Here is a 26,203-nt window from a genome sequence, read left to right as displayed (position 1 = left end):
ATTGAACAAAGAGATTAAGACAAACTTCAACCAACAACCTTGTTATGCTAATATCAGCTTTTCCTAAGGATGTGTAACTCTAAAGGATTTCACCCCCTTATTAACAACCTCCAACAAAATAAAACCAACAAATACTGGTCATAAAGTTACTGAAGCATTCCTCCGGGCTGCATAGCATCTGGCCACGGTTGGGCGTCCCACAGGGCGGTGTACAATTGGTCCAGCGTCATCCGGGGGAGGCCGTCTTGGTAAATAAGAATTTGTTCTTAAACTGACTTGCCAAGTTAAATAAAAAGTTCACAAAAAATAATTCTTACTCCCACAAGGGGGAGGCATTGTGTAGACCTTACAATAAGCAGTTAGTTACCCATAGTTAGTGTTTAGTTTAGCCAGTTCTCAGGTCAGCCTTTTCTCATTCAAGCGTTGGTCTACATTTTTTATAATAACAGGCTGCTTTTCAACTGCAGTTTTTTGGCTTTCCAGTTCTGTCCGAGTTCGGCTCTCTCTCAAATGTTCTGATTTGGCCGCATTTCCCATCAATGGCAGTTCTTGCACCGATAAAAAATGCCCCTTTTCCTGCCGTTCAGGCTACAGCCACCATCAGCCACAGTTTCTCTCTTTATCCGCTGAGGTCAGATCCTCCGTGAACCTCAATGTTTGCTTGATGAGAAACTCACAATTCTTCGCTCGCCTCCAGAGAAGATCACGTGTAGATCTGTTCTTCGCTCGCCTCCAGTGAAGATCACGTGTAGATCTGTTCTTCGCTCGCCTCCAGAGAAGATCACGTGTAGATCTGTTCTTCGCTCGCCTCCAGAGAAGATCACGTGTAGATCTGTTCTTCACTGGCCTCTAGAGAAGATCACGTGTAGATCTGTTCTTCACTGGCCTCTAGAGAAGATCACGTGTAGATCTGTTGGTGAACCGGATGATGGTTTTCCCTTGGTCTCGTCTTGATCCCAAACGATGAACGATGTCTACATTTTCCTGGAGTTTGGATTTTGATTCTGGAATGACAGCTCCACAGATGTCAACAACTCTGTAATGTCAACAACTCTGGAATGTCAACAACTCTGGAATGTCAACAACTCTGGAATGACAGCTCCACAGATGTCAACAACTCTGGAATGACAGCTCCACAGAATGTCAACAACTCTGGAATGACAGCTCCACAGAATGTCAACAACTCTGGAATGACAGCTCCACAGATGTCAACAACTCTGGAATGACAGCTCCACAGATGTCAACAACTCTGGAATGACAGCTCCACAGATGTCAACAACTCTGGAATGACAGCTCCACAGATGTCAACAACTCTGGAATGACAGCTCCACAGATGTCAACAACTCTGGAATGACAGCTCCACAGAATGTCAACAACTCTGGAATGACAGCTCCACAGAATGTCAACAACTCTGGAATGACAGCTCCACAGATGTCAACAACTCTGGAATGACAGCTCCACAGATGTCAACAACTCTGGAATGACAGCTCCACAGATGTCAACAACTCTGGAATGACAGCTCCACAGATGTCAACAACTCTGGAATGACAGCTCCACAGATGTCAACAACTCTGGAATGACAGCTCCACAGATGTCAACAACTCTGGAATGACAGCTCCACAGATGTCAACAACTCTGGAATGACAGCTCCACAGATGTCAACAACTCTGGAATGACAGCTCCACAGATGTCAACAACTCTGGAATGACAGCTCCACAGATGTCAACAACTCTGGAATGACAGCTCCACAGATGTCAACAACTCTGGAATGACAGCTCCACAGATGTCAACAACTCTGGAATGACAGCTCCACAGATGTCAACAACTCTGGAATGACAGCTCCACAGATGTCAACAACGCTGCATTTGATGTCCTCACCAGCCTGCTCTGGAATGGAGCCTCAGGTTCCACCTGCGCTGGGATCTCTCCTCCTCATTCACCTTTTGCTCGAGTTTCGTCCTCTTCTCATTTTCCTGCCAGATAACTTCCACTTTTGAGGAGTTTCACTTCTCCAAAGATAGTCAGATATAGATTTTTTTTCATGGCCTAAATTTTCATCGTATTCTCCCTAACCATATCCCTCCAAGTCATGTTCCCTTTCATCTATCGTTGCTGTCAAAAAGCATCACAATATTGTTTTGCATCTCAAGAAGTGACATACCCTCTTGGCCTCATCTTTTCCCCTTGGGGCTTGACCAGAGTACTGGGACCGTAAGGTAAACGGCCTGAGCTGGGGACTGGAGGGGTGCAAGTTGTGACCATTGATGTCACGTACTCATTAAATCTCCATCCCCCATAGCAGTATTCCCCCCCCTCCTCCCCAGTTACATTCTGAAGAAGAGTACCCAAAACCAACTTTTGCTATTAATTGTCCATCTGATGATTTCTCCATTTCTTTTGGTTCTGGAAGTTTCTATGTAACATTAGACAAGCTAGTTTTTAAGCTAGCTAGCGGATCTAGTGTTGTCGCTGGAACTGAATTGTTTTTTTAGAGGTGAACAACTTGCAGAAAGTAATATATTACTATTAGTATAACAAACTAACCCGTATTCATATGGGGTTTTATAACCTTAGAAATGATCAAATGGTCATATTTGGGTCAGGAAATCCAATCATTTCTTCAGCTACCAAGAAAATGTATCTGCACCGACCGCCATCTGCTCAGGGTCGTTTTCCTTGTTGGAAGGTGAACCTTCGTCCATGTCGGAGGTAACGGAGCGCTCTGGAGCAGGTTTTCATCAATGATCTCTCTGTGCTTCAGTCCGTTCATCTTTGTCTCGATTATCCCTGCATATTGGCTATGCTCGGTAGGCTATAGGCCCAATACATTATCCCTGCACATTGGCTATGCTCAGCAGGCCCAATACATTATCCCTGCATATTGGCTATGCTCAGTAGGCTATAGACCCAATACATTATCCCTGCATATTGGTTATGCTCAGCACTCCCAATACATTATCACTGCATATTGGCTATGCTCAGTAGGCTATAGGCCCAATACATTACCACTGCATATTGGCTATACTCCGTAGGCTATAGGCCCAATACATTATCCCTGCATATTGGCTATGCTCAGTAGGCCCAATACATTATCCCTGCATATTGGCTATGCTCAGTAGGCTATAGACCCAATACATTATCACTGCATATTGGCTATGCTCAGTAGGCTATAGACCCAATACATTATCACTGCATATTGGCTATGCTCAGTAGGCTATAGACTCAATACATTATCCCTGCATATTGGCTATGTTTAGTAGGTTATAGACACAATGGGTTTAAAGCTAAACACAGCCGTCAGCACACTGCAGGGCCGCATGCCTGGCCAGCCCTACCCTGCTCTATTGTTCCACTGAGGCAGGCCAGCCCTACCCTGCTCTATTGTTCCACTGAGGCAGGCCAGGCAGCATACTGCAGGGCCACATGCCTGGCCAGCCCTATCCTACTCTATTGTTCCACTGAGGCAGGCCAGCACTACCCTGCTCTATTGTTCCACTGAGGCAGGCCAGGCCTACTCTATTGTTCCACTGAGGCAGGCCAGGCCTACTCTATTGTTCCACTGAGGCAGGCCAGGCCTACTCTATTGTTCCACTGAGGCAGGCCAGGCCTACCCTACTCTATTGTTCCACTGAGGCAGGCCAGGCCTACCCTACTCTATTGTTCCACTGAGGCAGGCCAGGCCTACCCTACTCTATTGTTCCACTGAGGCAGGCCAGCCCTACCCTACTCTACTCTATTGTTCCACTGAGACAGGCCAGCCCTACTCTATTGTTCCACTGAGGCAGGCCAGGCCTACCCTACTCTATTGTTCCACTGAGGCAGGCCAGCCCTACCCTACTCTACTCTATTGTTCCACTGAGGCAGGCCAGGCAGCAGGCAGGTAGAGGACCAGACACACAGCTGAAGGTTACAGGCCGACACACTCTCCTCTCCAGAGAGCTCAGGGCCCTACTGAAACACTGGGACCCCCACAGGGACAAACAGAGCTCAGGGCCTACTGAAACCCAGGGACAAACAGAGCTCAGGGCCCTACTGAAACCCAGGGACAAACAGAGCTCAGGGCCTACTGAAACCCAGGGACAAACAGAGCTCAGGGCCCTACTGAAACCCAGGGACAAACAGAGCTCAGGGCTCTACTGAAACACTGGGACCCCCACAGGGACAAACAGAGCTCAGGGCCCTACTGAAACACTGGGACCCCCACAGGGACAAACAGAGCTCAGGGCCCTATTGAAACACTGGGACCCCCACAGGGACAAACAGAGCTCAGGGCCCTACTGAAACACTGGGACCCCCACAGGGACAAACAGAGCTCAGGGCCCTACTGAAACACTGGGACCCCCACAGGGACAAACAGAGCTCAGGGCCCTACTGAAACACTGGGACCCCCCACAGGGACAAACAAAGCTCAGGGCCCTACTGAAACACTGGGACCCCCACAGGGACAAACAGAGCTCAGGGCCCTACTGAAACACTGGGACCCCCACAGGGACAAACAGAGCTCAGGGCCCTACTGAAACACTGGGACCCCCCACAGGGACAAACAGAGCTCAGGGCCCTACTGAAACACTGGGACCCCCACAGGGACAAACAGAGCTCAGGGCCCTACTGAAACACTGGGACCCCCACAGGGACAAACAGAGCTCAGGGCCCTACTGAAACACTGGGACCCCCACAGGGACAAACAGAGCTCAGGGCCCTACTGAAACACTGGGACCCCCACAGGGACAAACAGAGCTCAGGGCCCTACTGAAACACTGGGACCCCCACAGGGACAAACAGAGCTCAGGGCCCTACTGAAACACTGGACCCCCCACAGGGACAAACAGAGCTCAGGGCCCTACTGAAACACAGGGACCCCCCACAGGGACAAACAGAGCTCAGGGCCCTACTGAAACACTGGGACCCCCCACAGGGACAAACAGAGCTCAGGGCCCTACTGAAACACTGGGACCCCCCACAGGGACAAACAGAGCTCAGGGCCCTACTGAAACACTGGGACCCCCACAGGGACAAACAGAGCTCAGGGCCCTACTGAAACACTGGGACCCCCACAGGGACAAACAGAGCTCAGGGCCCTACTGAAACACTGGGACCCCCACAGGGACAAACAGAGCTCAGGGCCCTACTGAAACACCCGCAGCAGCTAGATCTTTAGTAGGTCAGTCTAATGGCCGAAAGTGTTCATTTCATTTTGGACACTGAGATGAGAACATCCCTGGTTTCAGGGACAACAGAAGGCTGAATTTATACTCGTCTCTACTACTGGGGCTTAGACCACAAAATGATTTCAAGTCCATTGCCAACTGTGCTAATATTGGCAACATGATCTCATCTGATCCAGAAATGTCTGTGGACCAGCCCAGTGTGTCTGAGCTGAGGTTCTGACCCGCAGTCTGCCCTGTGTGCGTCTGAGCTGAGGTTCTGACCCGCAGTCTGCCCTGTGTGCGTCTGAGCTGAGGTTCTGACCCACAGTCTGCCCTGTGTGTGTCTGAGCTGAGGTTCTGACCCGCAGTCTGCCCTGTGTGTGTCTGAGCTGAGGTTCCTACCCGCAGTCTGCCCTGTGTGTGTCTGAGCTGAGGTACTTACCCGCATTCTGCCCTGTGTGTGTCTGAGCTGAGGTTCACAGTCTGCCCTGTGTGTGTCTGAGCTGAGGTTCACAGTCTGCCCTGTGTGTGTCTGAGCTGAGGTTCACAGTCTGCCCTGTGTGTGTCTGAGCTGAGGTTCACAGTCTGCCCTGTGTGTGTCTGAGCTGAGGTTCACAGTCTGCCCTGTGTGTGTCTGAGCTGAGGTTCACAGTCTGCCCTGTGTGTGTCTGAGCTGAGGTTCACAGTCTGCCCTGTGTGTGTCTGAGCTGAGGTTCACAGTCTGCCCTGTGTGTGTCTGAGCTGAGGTTCACAGTCTGCCCTGTGTGTGTCTGAGCTGAGGTTCACAGTCTGCCCTGTGTGTGTCTGAGCTGAGGTTCACAGTCTGCCCTGTGTGTGTCTGAGCTGAGGTTCACAGTCTGCCCTGTGTGTGTCTGAGCTGAGGTTCACAGTCTGCCCTGTGTGTGTCTGAGCTGAGGTTCACAGTCTGCCCTGTGTGTGTCTGAGCTGAGGTTCACAGTCTGCCCTGTGTGTGTCTGAGCTGAGGTTCACAGTCTGCCCTGTGTGTGTCTGAGCTGAGGTTCACAGTCTGCCCTGTGTGTGTCTGAGCTGAGGTGTACAGTCTGCCCTGTGTGTCTGAGCTGAGGTTCTTACCCACAGTCTGCCCTGTGTGTCTGAGCTGAGGTTCTTACCCACAGTCTGCCCTGTGTGTCTGAGCTGAGGTTCTTACCCACAGTCTGCCCTGTGTGTCTGAGCTGAGGTTCACAGTCTGCCCTGTGTGTCTGAGCTGAGGTTCTTACCCACAGTCTGCCCTGTGTGTGTCTGAGCTGAGGTTCACAGTCTGCCCTGTGTGTGTCTGAGCTGAGGTTCTTACCCACAGTCTGCCCTGTGTGTGTCTGAGCTGAGGTTCACAGTCTGCCCTGTGTGTCTGAGCTGAGGTTCTTACCCACAGTCTGGGGCGGGGCACCATCGACAGTCAGGGTCGGTCACCAGCCATCGTCTCAACATGAACTCCTCGTACTTCTCCATGAGGGGCTGGTCTCCCAGGATGATGCGTATGTCGTGGGGATTGAACCGCTCAGAGCACTCTGGACAGCTGATGTTGACGCGCGACTCACTGATCTCTATTCGCAAGTACTGGCGCAGGCAATCCGCACAGGAGCGGTGGTGGCAGGTCATGATGTCCGGGAAACTGTCCCTAGAGTGACGTAGAAGGCACAGAGGGCACTCCAGCAGCTCTCGACCCCGGGAGGAAGAGGAGGAGGAGGAGGAGGACGCCCCGAGGGAGGAGGTGCAGGCAGCTCCGGCCACTGAGAAGGCAGAGTTCTTATCATTCAGCGTGAGGTCTGAGTGGATGCTGTCTATGCTGGCGATACCATCCACCCCTCCTTCTCCATGGAGCTCCATGGACTTCCTCTTGGGGTCTCGGCGCCGTCTGAACAGGTTCCCCATGGACAGACGTCTCTTCTTGGGGGCCTTCTTGACGGAGGGCAGGCTGACTGAGGAGGAGGACTGAAGGTCCCGGTCAGAGCCCATGGTTTGGTGCTTCTGGAGGTTCATCATGGCTCCAGAGGGATTCGGGGGGGGGACAGGGGGGCGCTGCCTAACCCCTCACATGGACAGGGTTAGGGAGGCCGGGAGAGACTGGAGGGGGGGGGGGGGGGGTCAGGGGTCTAGTGGGGAACACAGGGTTTAAGAGGCCGGGGAGAGACTGGGGGGGGGGGGGGGGGGGGGGGGGTCAGGGGTCTAGTGGGGAGCACAGGGTTTAAGCCATGGTGGTTCTCGTCAGTCCTTTCCTGAGTCTCTGAGGATCCTTGTTCTGTCCGTCTGAGGAGAGAAGGAACAAGCTGTTATTAAGTATTCAAACACCATCTCCACCCCACACTACCGTCTAGTGTACCCCCCCCACACTACCGTCTAGTGTACCTCCCCCACACTACCGTACTCCCCCACACTACCGTAATACCCCACACTACCGTCTAGTGTACCTCCCCCACACTACCGTACTCCCCCACACTACCGTAATACCCCACACTACCGTACTCCCCCACACTACCGTAATACCCCACACTACCGTCTCTCTAAGCTCCAGTGTAATATCCACACACTACATACACCTTAACCAAATACATTGAAACTCTCCACAATTCCTGACATTTAATCCTAGTAAAACAATTCCCAAAACAAATAATTTTGCACGCCCAATTTTTCAGTTTTTGATTTGTTAAAAAAGTTTGAAATATCCAATAAAATTGTGTCCCACTCGTTGTTGATTCTTCACAAAAAAATACAGTTTTATATCTTTATGTTTGAAGCCTGAAATGTGGCAAAAGGTCGCAAAGTTCAAGGGGGCCGAATACTTTCGCAAGGCACTGTAACGATGGTAATTTTTGTTTCATCAGACCAGAGGACATTTCTCCAAAAAGTACGACCTTTGTCCCCATGTGCAGTTGCAAACCGTAGTCTGGCTTTTTTATGGCGGTTTTGGAGCAGTGGCTTCTTCCTTGCTGAGCGGCCTTTCAGGTTATGTCGATATGGGACTCGTTTTACTGTGGATATAGATACTTTTGTACCAATTTCCTCCAGCATCTTCACAAGGTCCTTTGCTGTTGTTCTGGGATTGATTTGCACTTTTCGCACCAACGTACGTTCATCTCTAGGAGACAGAACGCGTCTCCTTCCTGAGCGGTATGACGGCTGCGTGGTCCCATGGTGTTTATACTTGCATACTATTGTTTATACAGATGAATGTGGTACCTTCAGGCATTTGGAAATTGCTCCCAAGGATGAACCAGACTTGTGGGGGTCTACAATTGTTTTTCTGAAGTCTTGGCTGATTTCTTTTGATTTTCCCATGATGTCAAGCAGAGGCACTGAGTTTGAAGGTAGGCCATCGTTTTAAAAGACCTGTTAACTAATATCATCACTTCTATTTAGTTGGAGAAATGTCTCTGCCTTCCACACTGTGCCTTGAAATCCCGTTACCAAAAACCCACATTCCTTTAAAGACAGACAACATCTCTTTCCATGACAGACTGACCAGGTGAAGGCTGTGATCCGTTAGACGTCTCTTGTTAAATCCACTTCAAAATCAGTGTAGATGAAGAGGAAGAGACAGGTTAAAATCAGTGTAGATGAAGGGGGAAGAGACAGGTTAAAATCAGTGTAGATGAAGAGGAAGAGACCGGTTAAAATCAGTGTAGATGAAGAGGAAGAGACCGGTTAAAATCAGTGTAGATGAAGGGGAAGAGACCGGTTAAAATCAGTGTAGATGAAGAGGAAGAGACCGGTTAAAATCAGTGTAGATGAAGAGGAAGAGACCGGTTAAAATCAGTGTAGATGAAGAGGAAGAGACCGGTTAAAATCAGTGTAGATGAAGAGGAAGAGACCGGTTAAAATCAGTGTAGATGAAGAGACCGGTTAAAATCAGTGTAGATGAAGGGGAAGAGACAGGTTAAAATCAGTGTAGATGAAGAGGAAGAGACAGGTTAAAATCAGTGTAGATGAAGAGGAAGAGACAGGTTAAAATCAGTGTAGATGAAGAGGAAGAGACAGGTTAAAATCAGTGTAGATGAAGGGGAAGAGACCGGTTAAAATCAGTGTATATGAAGAGGAAGAGACCGGTTAAAATCAGTGTAGATGAAGAGGAAGAGACAGGTTAAAATCAGTGTAGATGAAGGGGGAAGAGACAGGTTAAAATCAGTGTAGATGAAGAGGAAGAGACCAGTTAAAATCAGTGTAGATGAAGGGGGAAGAGACCGGTTAAAATCAGTGTAGATGAAGGGGGAAGAGACCAGTTAAAATCAGTGTAGATGAAGGGGGAAGAGACCAGTTAAAATCAGTGTAGATGAAGGGGGAAGAGACCAGTTAAAATCAGTGTAGATGAAGAGGAAGAGACAGGTTAAAATCAGTGTAGATGAAGGGGGAAGAGACAGGTTAAAATCAGTGTATATGAAGAGGAAGAGACCAGTTAAAATCAGTGTAGATGAAGGGGAAGAGACAGGTTAAAATCAGTGTAGATGAAGAGGAAGAGACCGGTTAAAATCAGTGTAGATGAAGAGGAAGAGACAGGTTAAAATCAGTGTAGATGAAGGGGAAGACCGGTTAAAGAAGGATTTATAAGCCTTGATACATTTGGATTGTGTATGTGTACCATTCAGAGGGAGACTGTGGAATCACCCTACAGTCCTTTACTGTGGAATCACCCTACAGTCTTTTACTGTGGAATCACCCTACAGTCTTTTACTGTGGAATCACCCTACAGTCTTTTACTGTGGAATCACCCTACAGTCTTTTACTGTGGAATCACCCTACAGTCCTTTACTGTGGAATCACCCTACAGTCCTTTACTGTGGAATCACCCTACAGTCTTTTACTGTGGAATCACCCTACAGTCTTTTACTGTGGAATCACCCTACAGTCTTTTACTGTGGAATCACCCTACAGTCTTTTACTGTGGAATCACCCTACAGTCTTTTACTGTGGAATCACCCTACAGTCTTTTACTGTGGAATCACCCTACAGTCCTTTACTGTGGAATCACCCTACAGTCCTTTACTGTGGAATCACCCTACAGTCTTTTACTGTGGAATCACCCTACAGTCTTTTACTGTGGAATCACCCTACAGTCTTTTACTGTGGAATCACCCTACAGTCCTTTACTGTGGAATCACCCTACAGTCTTTTACTGTGGAATCACCCTACAGTCTTTTACTGTGGAATCACCCTACAGTCCTTTACTGTGGAATCACCCTACAGTCCTTTACTGTGGAATCACCCTACAGTCCTTTACTGTGGAATCACCCTACAGTCTTTTACTGTGGAATCACCCTACAGTCTTTTACTGTGGAATCACCCTACAGTCTTTTACTGTGGAATCACCCTACAGTCTTTCACTGTGGAATCACCCTACAGTCCTTTACTGTGGAATCACCCTACAGTCTTTTACTGTGGAATCACCCTATAGCGCTTTACTGTGGAATTACCCTATAGCCCTTTACCTGTGGAATTACCCTAGATTCCTTTACTGTGGAATTAAGCTACAGTCCTTTACTGTGGAATTACCCTATAGTCCTCTACAAAACAGCCTTCTGACAAGAGCAGCCCTCAGCTCTTCCTCCAGGATATTACTTCCTAACCCACTTCAAAAAGACCATGGTGCACTTCCTCCTTTAGGGGCTGCTCGGAACCCTAACTACTACGGCGAAATAGCACAAGAGGATTCTCTTAAAACGAGGAGTGAGAAGGACAGCGCTTGCCAAAAGGAGGGAGAATAGAGGATATTGCATTTCAGTCAGAATATCCTGACAGCTGTACTGGTACATGTTCTTCGCCAGGAGCAGATGTAGCGTTGTACTGTGTTATTCTGATGGGGGTTTGGGACAGGTCAACTAGCTAGCCCGTCTCCAGACAGGGTTGCAGAAGCCTCGCAGAATCAAACACTCAGCTCATCTGGACAAGAACGGAAGTCAGCAGAGAGGAGCTTATTCAAACTCCTCACACAGCTTTATTAAGACGATAAACTAGAACCAGCTGGGCACTGGCCTGAGAAAAGGTGCCTGAGAGAGTTGAGGGAGAGAGAGGTCCAACCCATACTGCTCCAGTCTTCTCCCTCAGCTCTAGTCCAACCCAGTCTTCTCCCTAAGCTCTAGTTCTGTGGTCCAACCCATTCTGCTCTCTGCTCTCAGCTCTAGCCCTGTGGTCCAACCCAGTCTGCTCTCAGTTCTAGTCCTGTGGTCCAACCCATTCTGCTCTCTGCTCTCAGCTCTAGCCCTGTGGTCCAACCCAGTCTGCTCTCAGTTCTAGTCCTGTGGTCCAACCCATTCTGCTCTCAGCTCTAGTTCTGTGGTCCAACCCAGTCTGCTCTCAGCTCTAGTCCTGTGGTCCAACCCAGTCTGCTCTCAACTCTAGTCCAACCCAGTCTGCTCTCAACTGTAGTCCTGTGGTCCAACCCAGTCTGCTCTCAACTCTAGTCCAACCCAGTCTGCTCTCAGCTCTAGTCCTGTGGTCCAACCCATTCTGCTCCAGTCTGCTCGCTCAGCTCTAGTTCTGTGGTCCAACCGATTCTGCTCTCAGATCTAGTCCTGTGGTCCAACCCATTCTGCTCTCTCAGCTCTAGTTCTGTGGTCCAACCCATTCTGCTCTCTCAGCTCTAGTTCTGTGGTCCAACCCAGTCTGCTCTCTCAGCTCTAGTCCTGTGGTCCAACCCATTCTGCTCTCTCAGCTCTAGTCCTGTGGTCCAACCCATTCTGCTCTCAGCTCTAGTTCTGTGGTCCAACCCATTCTGCTCTCTCAGCTCTAGTTCTGTGGTCCAACCCAGTCTGCTCTCTCAGCTCTAGTCCTGTGGTCCAACCCATTCTGCTCTCTCAGCTCTAGTTCTGTGGTCCAACCCAGTCTGCTCTCAGCTCTAGTCCTGTGGTCCAACCCATTCTGCTCTCAGCTCTAGTCCTGTGGTCCAACCCATTCTGCTCTCAGCTCTAGTCCTGTGGTCCAACCCAGTCTGCTCTCAGCTCTAGTCCAACCCAGTCTGCTCTCAGATCTAGTCCCGTGGTCCAACCCATTCTGCTCTCTCAGCTCTAGTTCTGTGGTCCAACCCATTCTGCTCTCAGCTCTAATTCTGTGGTCCAACCCATTCTGCTCTCTCAGCTCTAGTTCTGTGATCCAACCCATTCTGCTCTCTCAGCTCTAGTTCTGTGGTCCAACCCATTCTGCTCTCAGCTCTAGACCTGTGGTCCAACCCATTCTGCTCTCAACTCTAGTCCTGTGGTCCAACCCATTCTGCTCTCAGCTCTAGTCCTGTGGTCCAACCCATTCTGCTCTCAGCTCTAGCCCTGTGGTCCAACCCATTCTGCTCTCAGCTCTAGACCTGTGGTCCAACCCATTCTGCTCTCTCAGCTCTAGTTCTGTGGTCCAACCCAGTCTGCTCTCTCAGCTCTAGTCCTGTGGTCCAACCCATTCTGCTCTCAGCTCTAGTCCTGTGGTCCAACCCATTCTGCTCTCAGCTCTAGTCCTGTGGTCCAACCCAGTTTGCTCTCAACTCTAGTCCAACCCAGTCTGCTCTCAACTCTAGTCCTGTGGTCCAACCCAGTCTGCTCTCAGCTCTAGTCCAACCCAGTCTGCTCTCAGATCTAGTCCTGTGGTCCAACCCATTCTGCTCTCTCAGCTCTAGTTCTGTGGTCCAACCCAGTCTGCTCTCAGCTCTAGTTCTGTGGTCCAACCCATTCTGCTCTCAGCTCTAATTCTGTGGTCCAACCCATTCTGCTCTCTCAGCTCTAGTTCTGTGATCCAACCCATTCTGCTCTCTCAGCTCTAGTTCTGTGGTCCAACCCATTCTGCTCTCAGCTCTAGACCTGTGGTCCAACCCATTCTGCTCTCAGCTCTAGTTCTGTGGTCCAACCCATTCTGCTCTCTCAGCTCTAGTTCTGTGGTCCAACCCATTCTGCTCTCTCAGCTCTAGTTCTGTGGTCCAACCCAGTCTGCTCTCTCAGCTCTAGTCCTGTGGTCCAACCCATTCTGCTCTCTCAGCTCTAGTTCTGTGGTCCAACCCATTCTGCTCTCAGCTCTAGTTCTGTGGTCCAACCCATTCTGCTCTCTCAGCTCTAGTTCTGTGGTCCAACCCAGTCTGCTCTCTCAGCTCTAGTCCTGTGGTCCAACCCATTCTGCTCGCTCAGCTCTAGTTCTGTGGTCCAACCCATTCTGCTCTCTCAGCTCTAGTTCTGTGGTCCAACCCAGTCTGCTCTCAGCTCTAGTCCTGTGGTCCAACCCATTCTGCTCTCAGCTCTAGTCCTGTGGTCCAACCCATTCTGCTCTCAGCTCTAGTCCTGTGGTCCAACCCAGTCTGCTCTCAACTCTAGTCCTGTGGTCCAACCCAGTCTGCTCTCAGCTCTAGTCCAACCCAGTCTGCTCTCAGATCTAGTCCCGTGGTCCAACCCATTCTGCTCTCTCAGCTCTAGTTCTGTGGTCCAACCCATTCTGCTCTCAGCTCTAGTTCTGTGGTCCAACCCATTCTGCTCTCAGCTCTAATTCTGTGGTCCAACCCATTCTGCTCTCTCAGCTCTAGTTCTGTGATCCAACCCATTCTGCTCTCTCAGCTCTAGTTCTGTGGTCCAACCCATTCTGCTCTCAGCTCTAGACCTGTGGTCCAACCCATTCTGCTCTCAGCTCTAGTTCTGTGGTCCAACCCATTCTGCTCTCAGCTTTAGTTCTGTGGTCCAACCCATTCTGCTCTCAGCTCTAGTCCTGTGGTCCAACCCATTCTGCTCTCAGCTCTAGCCCTGTGGTCCAACCCATTCTGCTCTCAGCTCTAGTCCTGTGGTCCAACCCATTCTGCTCTCAGCTCTAGTCCTGTGGTCCAACCCAGTCTGCTCTCAACTCTAGTCCAACCCAGTCTGCTCTCAGCTCTAGTCCTGTGGTCCAACCCATTCTGCTCCAGTCTGCTCGCTCAGCTCTAGTTCTGTGGTCCAACCGATTCTGCTCTCAGATCTAGTCCTGTGGTCCAACCCATTCTGCTCTCTCAGCTCTAGTTCTGTGGTCCAACCCATTCTGCTCTCTCAGCTCTAGTTCTGTGGTCCAACCCAGTCTGCTCTCTCAGCTCTAGTCCTGTGGTCCAACCCATTCTGCTCTCTCAGCTCTAGTCCTGTGGTCCAACCCATTCTGCTCTCAGCTCTAGTTCTGTGGTCCAACCCATTCTGCTCTCTCAGCTCTAGTTCTGTGGTCCAACCCAGTCTGCTCTCTCAGCTCTAGTCCTGTGGTCCAACCCATTCTGCTCTCTCAGCTCTAGTTCTGTGGTCCAACCCAGTCTGCTCTCAGCTCTAGTCCTGTGGTCCAACCCATTCTGCTCTCAGCTCTAGTCCTGTGGTCCAACCCATTCTGCTCTCAGCTCTAGTCCTGTGGTCCAACCCAGTCTGCTCTCAGCTCTAGTCCAACCCAGTCTGCTCTCAGATCTAGTCCCGTGGTCCAACCCATTCTGCTCTCTCAGCTCTAGTTCTGTGGTCCAACCCATTCTGCTCTCAGCTCTAATTCTGTGGTCCAACCCATTCTGCTCTCTCAGCTCTAGTTCTGTGATCCAACCCATTCTGCTCTCTCAGCTCTAGTTCTGTGGTCCAACCCATTCTGCTCTCAGCTCTAGACCTGTGGTCCAACCCATTCTGCTCTCAACTCTAGTCCTGTGGTCCAACCCATTCTGCTCTCAGCTCTAGTCCTGTGGTCCAACCCATTCTGCTCTCAGCTCTAGCCCTGTGGTCCAACCCATTCTGCTCTCAGCTCTAGACCTGTGGTCCAACCCATTCTGCTCTCTCAGCTCTAGTTCTGTGGTCCAACCCAGTCTGCTCTCTCAGCTCTAGTCCTGTGGTCCAACCCATTCTGCTCTCAGCTCTAGTCCTGTGGTCCAACCCATTCTGCTCTCAGCTCTAGTCCTGTGGTCCAACCCAGTTTGCTCTCAACTCTAGTCCAACCCAGTCTGCTCTCAACTCTAGTCCTGTGGTCCAACCCAGTCTGCTCTCAGCTCTAGTCCAACCCAGTCTGCTCTCAGATCTAGTCCTGTGGTCCAACCCATTCTGCTCTCTCAGCTCTAGTTCTGTGGTCCAACCCAGTCTGCTCTCAGCTCTAGTTCTGTGGTCCAACCCATTCTGCTCTCAGCTCTAATTCTGTGGTCCAACCCATTCTGCTCTCTCAGCTCTAGTTCTGTGATCCAACCCATTCTGCTCTCTCAGCTCTAGTTCTGTGGTCCAACCCATTCTGCTCTCAGCTCTAGACCTGTGGTCCAACCCATTCTGCTCTCAGCTCTAGTTCTGTGGTTCAACCCATTCTGCTCTCAGCTCTAGATAACACAGCCACAAGGAGGAACCAGAGCCTGCTGTGGTAAAGGGTTCCCACTAGATAACACAGCCACAAGGAGGAACCAGAGCCTGCTGTGTTAAATGGTTCCCACTAGATAACACAGCCACAAGGAGGAACCAGAGCCTGCTGTGTTAAATGGTTCCCACTAGATAACACAGCCACAAGGAGGAACCAGAGCCTGCTGTGTTAAAGGGTTCCCACTAGATAACACAGCCACAAGGAGGAACCAGAGCCTGCTGTGTTAAAGGGTTCCCACTAGATAACACAGCCACAAGGAGGAACCAGAGCCTGCTGTGTTAAAGGGTTCCCACTAGATAACACAGCCACAAGGAGGAACCAGAGCCTGCTGTGTTAAAGGGTTCCCACTAGATAACACAGCCACAAGGAGGAACCAGAGCCTGCTGTTAAAGGGTTCCCACTAGATAACACAGCCACAAGGAGGAACCAGAGCCTGCTGTGTTAAAGGGTTCCCACTAGATAACACAGCCACAAGGATGAACCAGAGCCTGCTGTGTTAAAGGGGTTCCCACTAGATAACACAGCCACAAGGAGGAACCAGAGCCTGCTGTGTTAAAGGGTTCCCACTAGATAACACAGCCACAAGGAGGAACCAGAGCCTGCTGTGTTAAAGGGGTTCCCACTAGATAACACAGCCACAAGGAGGAACCAAAGCCTGCTGTGTTAAAGGGGGTTCCCACTAGATAACACAGCCACAAGGTCGAGCCTGCTGCCTACCTGTTCCTGGTTTTACATCACACTTCCTGTGAATGGTAGGACTGTCGCTCACCACCGCCAACACTTGGTCTGGAATGCAAATAGTTAGCCAGCGTGAGCTAGCTACCGAGCTAGCATACCAACTCTGTTGGCACAGACTAGATCCTCCATATGACGTTGAGAAAAAAAAAGTGCATTGTGGGTAGTTTAGAAAACTTCCGGATATAAGTTCATGTAATAACCCGAAAACACAACTACGTTTGTACTTCTAGGTAACCAGATGGTGACTACAACTAAGTTACTAAGTCTCACTGGTGAGGAACAACTCCTGCTTCCTGCCGTTACTCTCCAGACGGCTCTGCTGCGTGTGTGTTCCTGGAATCCAGTCTTAATCTGCCGCTTAAATAAACAGGAAAATATGTTTTCCAAAATATGGACGCGTGACGCAGGAACAGCAACTAATAATGAAGCCCAGCGTGCCTCAGGAGAATGATTACCATACTACTGCAGGACGATAAGATCTAGCATCAACAGCCTTCAACAAGCGGAGAGCTCATCCCGTCCACCTCCCCCCCAGACCTCCCGTCCACCTCCCCCCCAGACCTATCGTCCACATCCCCCCCAGACCTCCCGTCCACCTCCCCACCCAGACCTCCCGTCCACCTCCCCCCCCAGACCTCCCGTCCACCTCCCCACCCAGACCTATCGTCCACCTCCCCCCCAGACCTATCGTCCACCTCCCCCCCAGACCTCCCGTCCACCTCCCCCCCAGACCTCCCGTCCACCTCCCCCCCAGACCTATCGTCCACCTCCCCCCCAGACCTCCCCCCCACCTCCCCCCCAGACCTATCGTCCACCTCCCAGCCCAGACCTCCCCGTGTCCACCCCCCCAGACCTTCCGTCCACCTCCCCCCAGACCTCCCGTCCACCTCCCCCCCAGACCTCCCGTCCACCTCCCCCCCAGACCTCCCACCTAGACCTCCCATCCACCTCCCGTCCAGACTCCCGTGTCCACCCCCCCCCCACCTCCCCCCAGACCTCCCGTCCACCCCCCCCCAGACCCATCGTCCACCTCCCCCCCAGACACCTCCCCCCCAGACACCTTCCGTCCACCTCCCCCCCAGACCTCCCGTCCACCTCCCCCCCAGACCTCCCGTCCACCTCCCCCCCAGACCTCCCACCTAGACCTCCCATCCACCTCCCATCCAGACTCCCGTGTCCACCCCCCCCACCTCCCGTCCACCCCCCCCACCTCCCGTCCACCCCCCCCCCCCCCAGACCCATCGTCCACCTCCCCCCCAGACCTCCCCGTCCACCTCCCCCCCAGACACCTCCCGTCCACCTCCCCCCCAGACACCTCCCGTCCACCTCCCCCCCAGACACCTCCCCCCCAGACACCTCCCGTCCACCTCCCCCGAGACACCTCCCGTCCACCTCCCATCCAGACACCTCCCGTCCACCTCCCCCCCAGACCTCCCGTCCCATCATGTGATCTCAAATGCCATGAGACTCAGACCATTAAGTTCTCTCCATAGCTCTTAAATTCTCTAGAAGAGCTGTTGATTTCTCTCCATAACTCTTAAATTATCTAGAAGAACTCTTGATTTCACTCCATAGAGCTCCATAAACACTTGAGAAGTCAAAAGAGCCTTCCCTGTGAAAGAATGATGTGAGGGACTGGAGTCCTGACAGAGAGAACATGTAGTTCTGAGTAGGAAGTGAATTTGTTGACAGTGGCCCACAGACATTGACTCACATTCAAAACCACACAGTGGATTACTGGACCTTTAGAACGCCCAGAGAGACATTTCCCAAACCTGTTACCGCTGGTTAAATATTTACTGACTGACTCTCAGATACAACAGGGAGGGTTGTCTCCCGACCGACCGACCGACCAACCCTCAGACACAACAGGGAGGGTTGTCTCCCGACCGACCCTCAGATACAACAGGGGGGGTTGCCCCCTCTCTGGCGGAGGTTAGAGAGCACCTTTGCTCAGTTACCAGACAGGACAGAGACGGAGTCGTCAGTGGTACTACTCTGTGGGTCTACATCTAGAGCCACCCCAGTGGGCTTCAACTAGACCCACAGACGGGCCCATATGTAGGGTGGTGAGAGAACCCACCACCCACAGCCAGAGTGGCATGCCCATAGCTCAGAGGCCAGTCTCTCTCAATGACCTCTCAGTAATAATGTCATCTTCTATGGTTTCTGGCAGCGTGAGACGAGGTCCAGGCCTCAACGAACACAGACCTCCTACACCTTCAGATAAATCCCTTCTAAATGAGGAGCAGGGACACTCCAGCAGCCAGATACATCGATGGACTCCAAACGGGCCACCAAGCTTAGACACTGAAACCAGACTGACAGGCCCACTAGCTCCAAACGAGCCATCAAGCTTAGACACTGAAACCAGACGGACAGAACCAATCCAGAACGATACGGCCGGTAACATAATGAAACCAGACTGACAGGCCCAGTCCAGAACCACAACGACGGTGACATAATGAAACCAGACTGACAGGCCCAGTCCAGAACCATAACGATACGGCCGGTGACATAATGAAACCAGACTGACAGGCCCAGTCCAGAACCACAACGATACGGCCAGGGAGACATAATGAAACCAGACTGACAGGCCCAGTCCAGAACCGCAACGATACGGCCAGGGAGACATAATGAAACCAGACTGACAGGCCCAGTCCAGAACCACAACGATACGGCCAGGGAGACATAATGAAACCAGACAGACAGGCCCAGTCCAGAACCACAACGATACGGCCGGGGAGACAATGAAACCAGACTGACAGACCCAGTCCAGAACCACAACGATACGGCCAGGGAGACATAATGAAACCAAACTGACAGGCCCAGTCCAGAACCATAACGATACGACCCATGTCATAATGAAACCAGACTGACAGGCCCAGTCCAGAACCGCAACGATACGGCCAGGGAGACATAATGAAACCAGACTGACAGGCCCAGTCCAGAACCACAACGATACGGCCAGGGAGACATAATGAAATCAGACTGACAGGCCCAGTCCAGAACCACAACGATACGGCCAGGGAGACATAACGAAAGCAGACTGACAGGCCCAGTCCAGAACCACAACAATACGGCCAGGGAGACACAATGAAACCAGACTGACAGACCCAGTCCAGAACCGCAACGATACGGCCAGGGAGACATAATGAAACCAGACTGACAGGCCCAGTCCAGAACCACAACGATACGGCCGGGGAGACAATGAAACCAGACAGACAGGCCCAGTCCAGAACCGCAACGATACGGCCCGGGGAGACATAATGAAACCAGACTGACAGGCCCAGTCCAGAACCGCAACGATACGGCCAGGGAGACATAATGAAACCAGACTGACAGGCCTAGTCCAGAACCACAACGATACGGCCAGGGAGACATAATGAAACCAGACTGACAGGCCCAGTCCAGAACCACAACGATACGGCCAGGGAGACATAATGAAACCAGACTGACAGGCCCAGTCCAGAACCACAACGATACGGCCAGGGAGACATAATGAAACCAGACTGACAGGACCAGTCCAGAACCACAACGATACGGCCAGGGAGACATAATGAAACCAGACTGACAGGCCCAGTCCAGAACCACAACGATACGGCCGGGGAGACAATGAAACCAGACAGACAGGCCCAGTCCAGAACCGCAACGATACGGCCCGGGGAGACATAATGAAACCAGACTGACAGGCCCAGTCCAGAACCGCAACGATACGGCCAGGGAGACATAATGAAACCAGACTGACAGGCCTAGTCCAGAACCACAACGATACGGCCAGGGAGACATAATGAAACCAGACTGACAGGCCCAGTCCAGAACCACAACGATACGGCCAGGGAGACATAATGAAACCAGACTGACAGGCCCAGTCCAGAACCACAACGATACGGCCAGGGAGACATAATGAAACCAGACTGACAGGACCAGTCCAGAACCACAACGATACGGCCAGGGAGACATAATGAAACCAGACTGACAGGCCCAGTCCAGAAACACAACGACGGTGTCATAATGAAAGCACCAACATGGCCGTATCAAACAGGAGAGATACCAGTGTAAATTGATGTCGTGTCTGTCACGATAGTCCAGGGTTATGGACCAGCAGCCCCAGCCAGGCTCAGCAACACTAAACCCTCAGAACAAACAGCAGACCACAGTCGTAACCTAACTGGAGAGAGCAAAGTGGCCACATTCTGATCATGCTCTGGTCAATTCAGCCCTTCTGCACATTCCTGTGCTGCTGTGGGGAAAGGAGTGGCACGTGGCCAGGGTATTAGTGGGAAGTGGGGACAGACCGGACAGGCAGGCTTGGGCATTAGGGCTTTAGTGGGGACAGACAGGCCAGGGCATTAGGGCTTTAGTGGGGACAGACAGGACAGCCAGGCCTGGGCATTAGGGTTTTAGTGGGGACAGACAGGCCAGGGCATTAGGGTTTTAGTGGGGACAGACAGGCCTGGGCATTAGGGCTTTAGTGGGGACAGACAGGACAGGGCATTAGGGCTTTAGTGGGGACAGACAGGACAGCCAGGCCTGGGCATTAGGGCTTTAGTGGGGACAGACAGGACAGCCAGGCCTGGGCATTAGGGCTTTAGTGGGGATTGACAGGCCAGGGCATTAGGGCTTTAGTGGGGACAGACAGGCCAGGGCATTAGAGTTTTAGTGGGGACAGACAGGCCTGGGCATTAGGGCTTTAGTGGGGACAGACAGGACAGGGCATTAGGGCTTTAGTGGGGACAGACAGGACAGCCAGGCCTGGGCATTAGGGCTTTAGTGGGGATAGACAGGCCAGGGCATTAGGGCTTTAGTGGGGACAGACAGGACAGCCAGGCCTGGGCATTAGGGTTTTAGTGGGGACAGACAGGCCAGGGCATTAGGGTTTTAGTGGGGAAAGACAGGCCTGGGCATTAGGGTTTTAGTGGGGACAGCCAGGCCAGGGCATTAGGGTTTTAGTGGGGACAGCCAGGCCAGGGCATTAGGGCTTTAGTGGGGACAGCCAGGCCAGGGCATTAGGGCTTTAGTGGGGACAGCCAGGCCTGGGCATTAGGGTTTTAGTGGGGACAGACAGGCCTGGGCATTAGGGTTTTAGTGGGGACAGACAGGCCTGGGCATTATAGTTTTAGTGGGGACAGACAGGCCTGGGCATTATAGTTTTAGTGGGGACAGACAGGCCTGGGCATTATAGTTTTAGTGGGGACAGACAGGCCTGGGCATTAGGGTTTTAGTGGGGACAGCCAGGCCTGGGCATTAGGGTTTTAGTGGGGACAGATAGGCCTGGGCATTAGGGTTTTAGTGGGGACAGACAGGCCAGGGCATTAGGGTTTTAGTGGGGACAGACAGGCCAGGGCATTAGGGTTTTAGTGGGGACAGACAGACCAGGGCATTAGGGTTTTAGTGGGGACAGACAGGCTAGGGCATTAGGGTTTTAGTGGGGACAGACAGGCCAGGGCATTAGGGTTTTAGTGGGGACAGACAGGCCTGGGCATTAGGGTTTTAGTGGGGACAGACAGGCCTGGGCATTAGGGTTTTAGTGGGGACAGACAGGCCTGGGCATTATAGTTTTAGTGGGGACAGACAGGCCTGGGCATTATAGTTTTAGTGGGGACAGACAGGCCTGGGCATTGTAGTTTTAGTGGGGACAGACAGGCCTGGGCATTAGGGTTTTAGTGGGGACAGCCAGGCCTGGGCATTAGGGTTTTAGTGGGGACAGATAGGCCTGGGCATTAGGGTTTTAGTGGGGACAGACAGGCCAGGGCATTAGGGTTTTAGTGGGGACAGACAGGCCAGGGCATTAGGGTTTTAGTGGGGACAGACAGACCAGGGCATTAGGGTTTTAGTGGGGACAGACAGGCTAGGGCATTAGGGTTTTAGTGGGGACAGACAGGCCAGGGCATTAGGGTTTTAGTGGGGACAGACAGGCCTGGGCATTAGGGTTTTAGTGGGGACAGACAGGCCTGTTTGGGATAGGGGGCAGCATTTCCACGTTCGGATGAAAAGCGTGCCTAGAGTAAACTGCCTAAGGCTTCCACTAGATGCCAACAGTCTTTAGAACCTTGTTTCAGGCTTCTACTGTGAAGGGGGAGAGAATAATAGCTGTTTGACTAAGGTGTCTGGCAGAAGGCCACGTGCATGTCACGTGCTGGTCACGTGCATGGCCGAGAGAGCGACCTGCGTTCCACTGCATTTATAAAGACAAAGGAATTGCCCGGTTGAAACATTATTGAAGATTTATGATAAAAACATCCTAAAGATGGATTCTATACATCGTTTGACATGTTTCTACAAACTGTAATATTTCTTTTTGGACTTTGAACTGTCGCCTCGACTTTGAAGTTTGGATTTGTGAACTAAACGCGCTAACAAAAGGGAGGTATTTGGACATAAATTTACTTTATCGAACAAAACAAACATTTATTGTGTAACTGGGATTCCTGGGAGTGCATTCTGATGAAGATCATCAAAGGTAAGTTAATATTTATAACGCTATTTCTGACTTTTACTGACTCCACAACATGGCGGGAATCTGTATGGCTTGTTTTTGTGTCCGAGCGCTGTACTCAGATTATTGCATGGTGTGCTTTTTCCATAAAGCTTTCTTGAAATCTGACACAGCGGTTGCATTAAGGAGAAGTATATCTTTAATTCTTTGCACATAACTTGTTAATGAAAGATACATTTATGATGAGTATTTCTGTAAATTAATGTGGCTCTCTGCAAATTCGCCAGGATGTTTTCGAGGCACAACATTACTGAACATAACGCACCAATGTAAACTGAGATTTTTGGATATGAACTTTATCGAACAAAACACACATGTATTGTGTAACATGAAGTCCTATGAGTATCATCTGATGAAGATCAAAGGTTAGTGATTCATTTTCTCTATTTCTGCTTTTTGTGACTCCTCTCTTTGGCTGGAAAAATGTCTGTATATGTTTTTGTGACTAGGCTCTGACCTAACATAATCATATGGTGTGTTTTCACTGTAAAGCCTTTTTACAAAAATCAGACACAATGGGTAGATTAACAAGAAGTTAAGATTTAATTTAAATATTTCAAAAAAATATTTTTCAATTTCACGCTCTGCCTTTTCAGCGGATGTTGTCGAGCCTAGCCGTAAGATAACAGTAGACTGACTGATGTGGTCTAGGGATGGAGTTGATCAGTCCCTCTCAGCTCCACTACTCACTGACCAATCTTGAAGCAAGGCCAGCTACCAGGCGCTCCGGGTTAACCCAGCTACCAGGCGCTCCGGGTTAACCCAGCTACCAGGCGCTCCGGGTTAGCCCAGCTACCAGGCGCTCCGGGTTAACCCAGCTACCAGGCGCTCCGAGTTAACCCAGCTACCAGGCGCTCCGAGTTAACCCAGCTACCAGGCGCTCCGGGTTAACCCAGCTACCAGGCGCTCCGGGTTAACCCAGCTACCAGGCGCTCCGGGTTAACCCAGCTACCAGGCGCTCCGGGTTAGCCCAGCTACCAGGCGCTCCGGGTTAACCCAGCTACCAGGCGCTCCGGGTTAACCCAGCTACCAGGCGCTCCGGGTTAGCCCAGCTACCAGGCGCTCCGAGTTAACCCAGCTACCAGGCGCTCCGAGTTAACCCAGCTACCAGGCGCTCCGGGTTAACCCAGCTACCAGGCGCTCCGGGTTAGCCTTGCACATCTACCTACATGTACATATTACCTCAACTAAACGGTGCCCCCACACATTGACTCTGTACCGGTGCCCCCTGTATATAGCCTCCACATTGACACATTGACCGTAATACCCTGTATATAGTCTCACTATTGTTATTTTACTGCTGCTCTGTAATTACTTGTTACTTTTAATTCTTATCTGTATTTTTTTTAAACTGCATTGTTGGTTAGGGGCTCATAAGTAAGCATTTCATTGTAAGGTGTTATATTCGGCACATGAGACTAATAACATTTGATTAGATCTGGGGTCTCAGCAATCAGTTGAAAAACTGAAATACAGTGCATTCGGAAAGCACCTTTGGCAGCGATTACAGAATCGAGTCTTCTTGGGTATGACGCTATAAGCTCGGCACACCTGTATTTGGGGAGTTTCTTCCATTCTTCTCTGCAGATCCTCAAGCTCTGTCAGGTTGGATGGAGAGAATCGCTGCACAGCTATTTTTCAGGTCTCTCCAGAGATATTCGATAGGGTTCAAATCCGGGCTCTGGCTGGGCCACTTAATGACATTCAGAGATTTGTCCCGAAGCCACTCCTGTGTTGTCTTGGCTGCGTGCTTCGGGTTATTGTCCTGTTAGAAGGTGAACCTTTGACCCAGCTGGAGGTCCTGGACGCTCTGGAGCAGGTTTTCATCAAGGATCTCTCTGCTCTGTTGATCTTTGCCTCAATCCTGACTAGTCTCCCAGTCCCTGCCGCTGAAAAACCTCCCCACAGCATGATGCTACCACCATGCTTCATCGTAGGGTTGGTGCCAGGTTTCCTCCAGACGTGACGCTTGGCATTCAGGCCAAAGAGTTCAATCTTGGTTTCATCAGATAATCTTGTTTCTCATGGTCAGAGTCCTTTAGGTGCCTTTTGGCAAACTCCAAACAGGCTGTCATGTGCCTTTTACTGAAAAGTGGCTTCCGTCTGGCCTCTCTACCATAAAGGCCTGATTGGTGGAGTGCTGCAGAGATGGTTGTCCTTCTGGAAGGTTCTCCCATCTCCACAGAGGAACTCTGGAACTCTTCTCCCTCTATTGCTTAGTTTGTCCAGGCGGCCAGCTCTAGGAAGTCTTGGTGGTTCCAAACTCCTTCCATTTAAGAATGGAGGCCATTTTGTTCTTGGGGACCTTCAATGCTGCAGAAATGTTTTGGTACCCTTCCCCAAGATCTGTGCCTCGACACAATCCTGTCTCGGAGCTCTACGGACAATTCCTTTGACCTCATGGCTTGGTTTTTACTCTGACATGCACTGTCAACTGTGGGGCCTTTATATAGACAGGTGTGTGCCTTTCCAAATCATGTCCAATCCATTGAAATTTACCACAGGTGGACTCCATTCAAGTAGTAGAAACATCTCAAGGATGATCAATGGAAAACAGGATGCACCGGAGCTCAATTGAGTCTCATAGCAAAGGGTCTGAAAACGTATCTAAATAAGGTACTTCGGTTTATGTTTTATACGTTAGCAAAAATGTCTTAACCTGTTTTTGCTTTGTCATTATGGGGTATTGTGATGTCATTATGGGGTATTGTGATGTCATTATGGGGTATTGTGTGTAAATTGATGAGTTTTTTAATTTTATTTAATCCATTTTAGAATAAGGCTGTAACATAACAAAATGTGGAAAAGGGGGAGGGGTCTGAATACTTTCTGAACGGACTGTATTATCAACTGCCAAGTAGTCTATCGCATGTTACGTGCCGTGTAACTCAGATACTGACTGTCTGACTGTACAGTATAACTCAGATACTGTCTGACTGTACAGTATAACTCACATACTATCTGACTGTCTGACTGTACAGTATAACTCAGATATACTATCTGACTGTCTGACTGTACAGTATAACTCAGATACTATCTGACTGTCTGACTGTACCGTATAACTCAGATATACTATCTGACTGTACCGTATAACTCAGATACTATCTGACTGTACCGTATAACTCAGATATACTATCTGACTGTACCGTATAACTCAGATATACTGACTGTATTATCAGAATTACTGAAGAACGTGGACACCTGCCAAGTAGTCTATAGCTTGTTACGTACAGTATAACTCAGATACTATGACTGTACAGTATAACTCAGATACCATCTGACTGTACAGTATAACTCAGATACTATCTGACTGTACAGTATAACTCAGATACTATCTGACTGTACAGTATAACTCAGATACTATCTGACTGTCTGACTGTACAGTATAACTCAGATACTATCTGACTGACTGTACAGTATAACTCAGATACTGTCTGACTGTACAGTATAACTCAGATACTGTCTGACTGTACAGTATAACTCAGATACTAATCGGACTGTCTGACTGTCTGACTGTACAGTATAA

At 50.4% G+C, this 26,203-nt stretch overlaps 1 protein-coding gene across 3 annotated transcripts in view; it reads right to left on the bottom strand.

The window, feature by feature from the left end:
* LOC149970159 (E3 ubiquitin-protein ligase RNF19A-like) overlaps positions 1-26,203 on the bottom strand; it is a 71,097-nt gene that overhangs the window by 33,882 nt on the left and 11,012 nt on the right. For all 3 annotated transcript variants that reach the window (XM_090228629.1, XM_090228631.1, XM_090228630.1), the window contains exon 2: positions 6,532-7,412. In XM_090228629.1, coding sequence (XP_090084755.1) covers positions 6,532-7,148 — 617 coding nt within the window. In that variant the 5' untranslated portion in view covers positions 7,149-7,412. The remainder of the gene's footprint in view (positions 1-6,531; positions 7,413-26,203) is intronic.

Source organism: Oncorhynchus mykiss, unplaced genomic scaffold (assembly GCF_057628025.1).
Source record: "Oncorhynchus mykiss isolate SJ-2025 unplaced genomic scaffold, ASM5762802v1 scaffold93, whole genome shotgun sequence".
In the NCBI taxonomy this organism is placed as follows: Eukaryota; Metazoa; Chordata; class Actinopteri; order Salmoniformes; family Salmonidae; genus Oncorhynchus; species Oncorhynchus mykiss.
The sequence above is the reverse complement of the archived record's forward strand: the minus strand, read 5'-3'. Positions and strand labels throughout refer to the sequence as shown.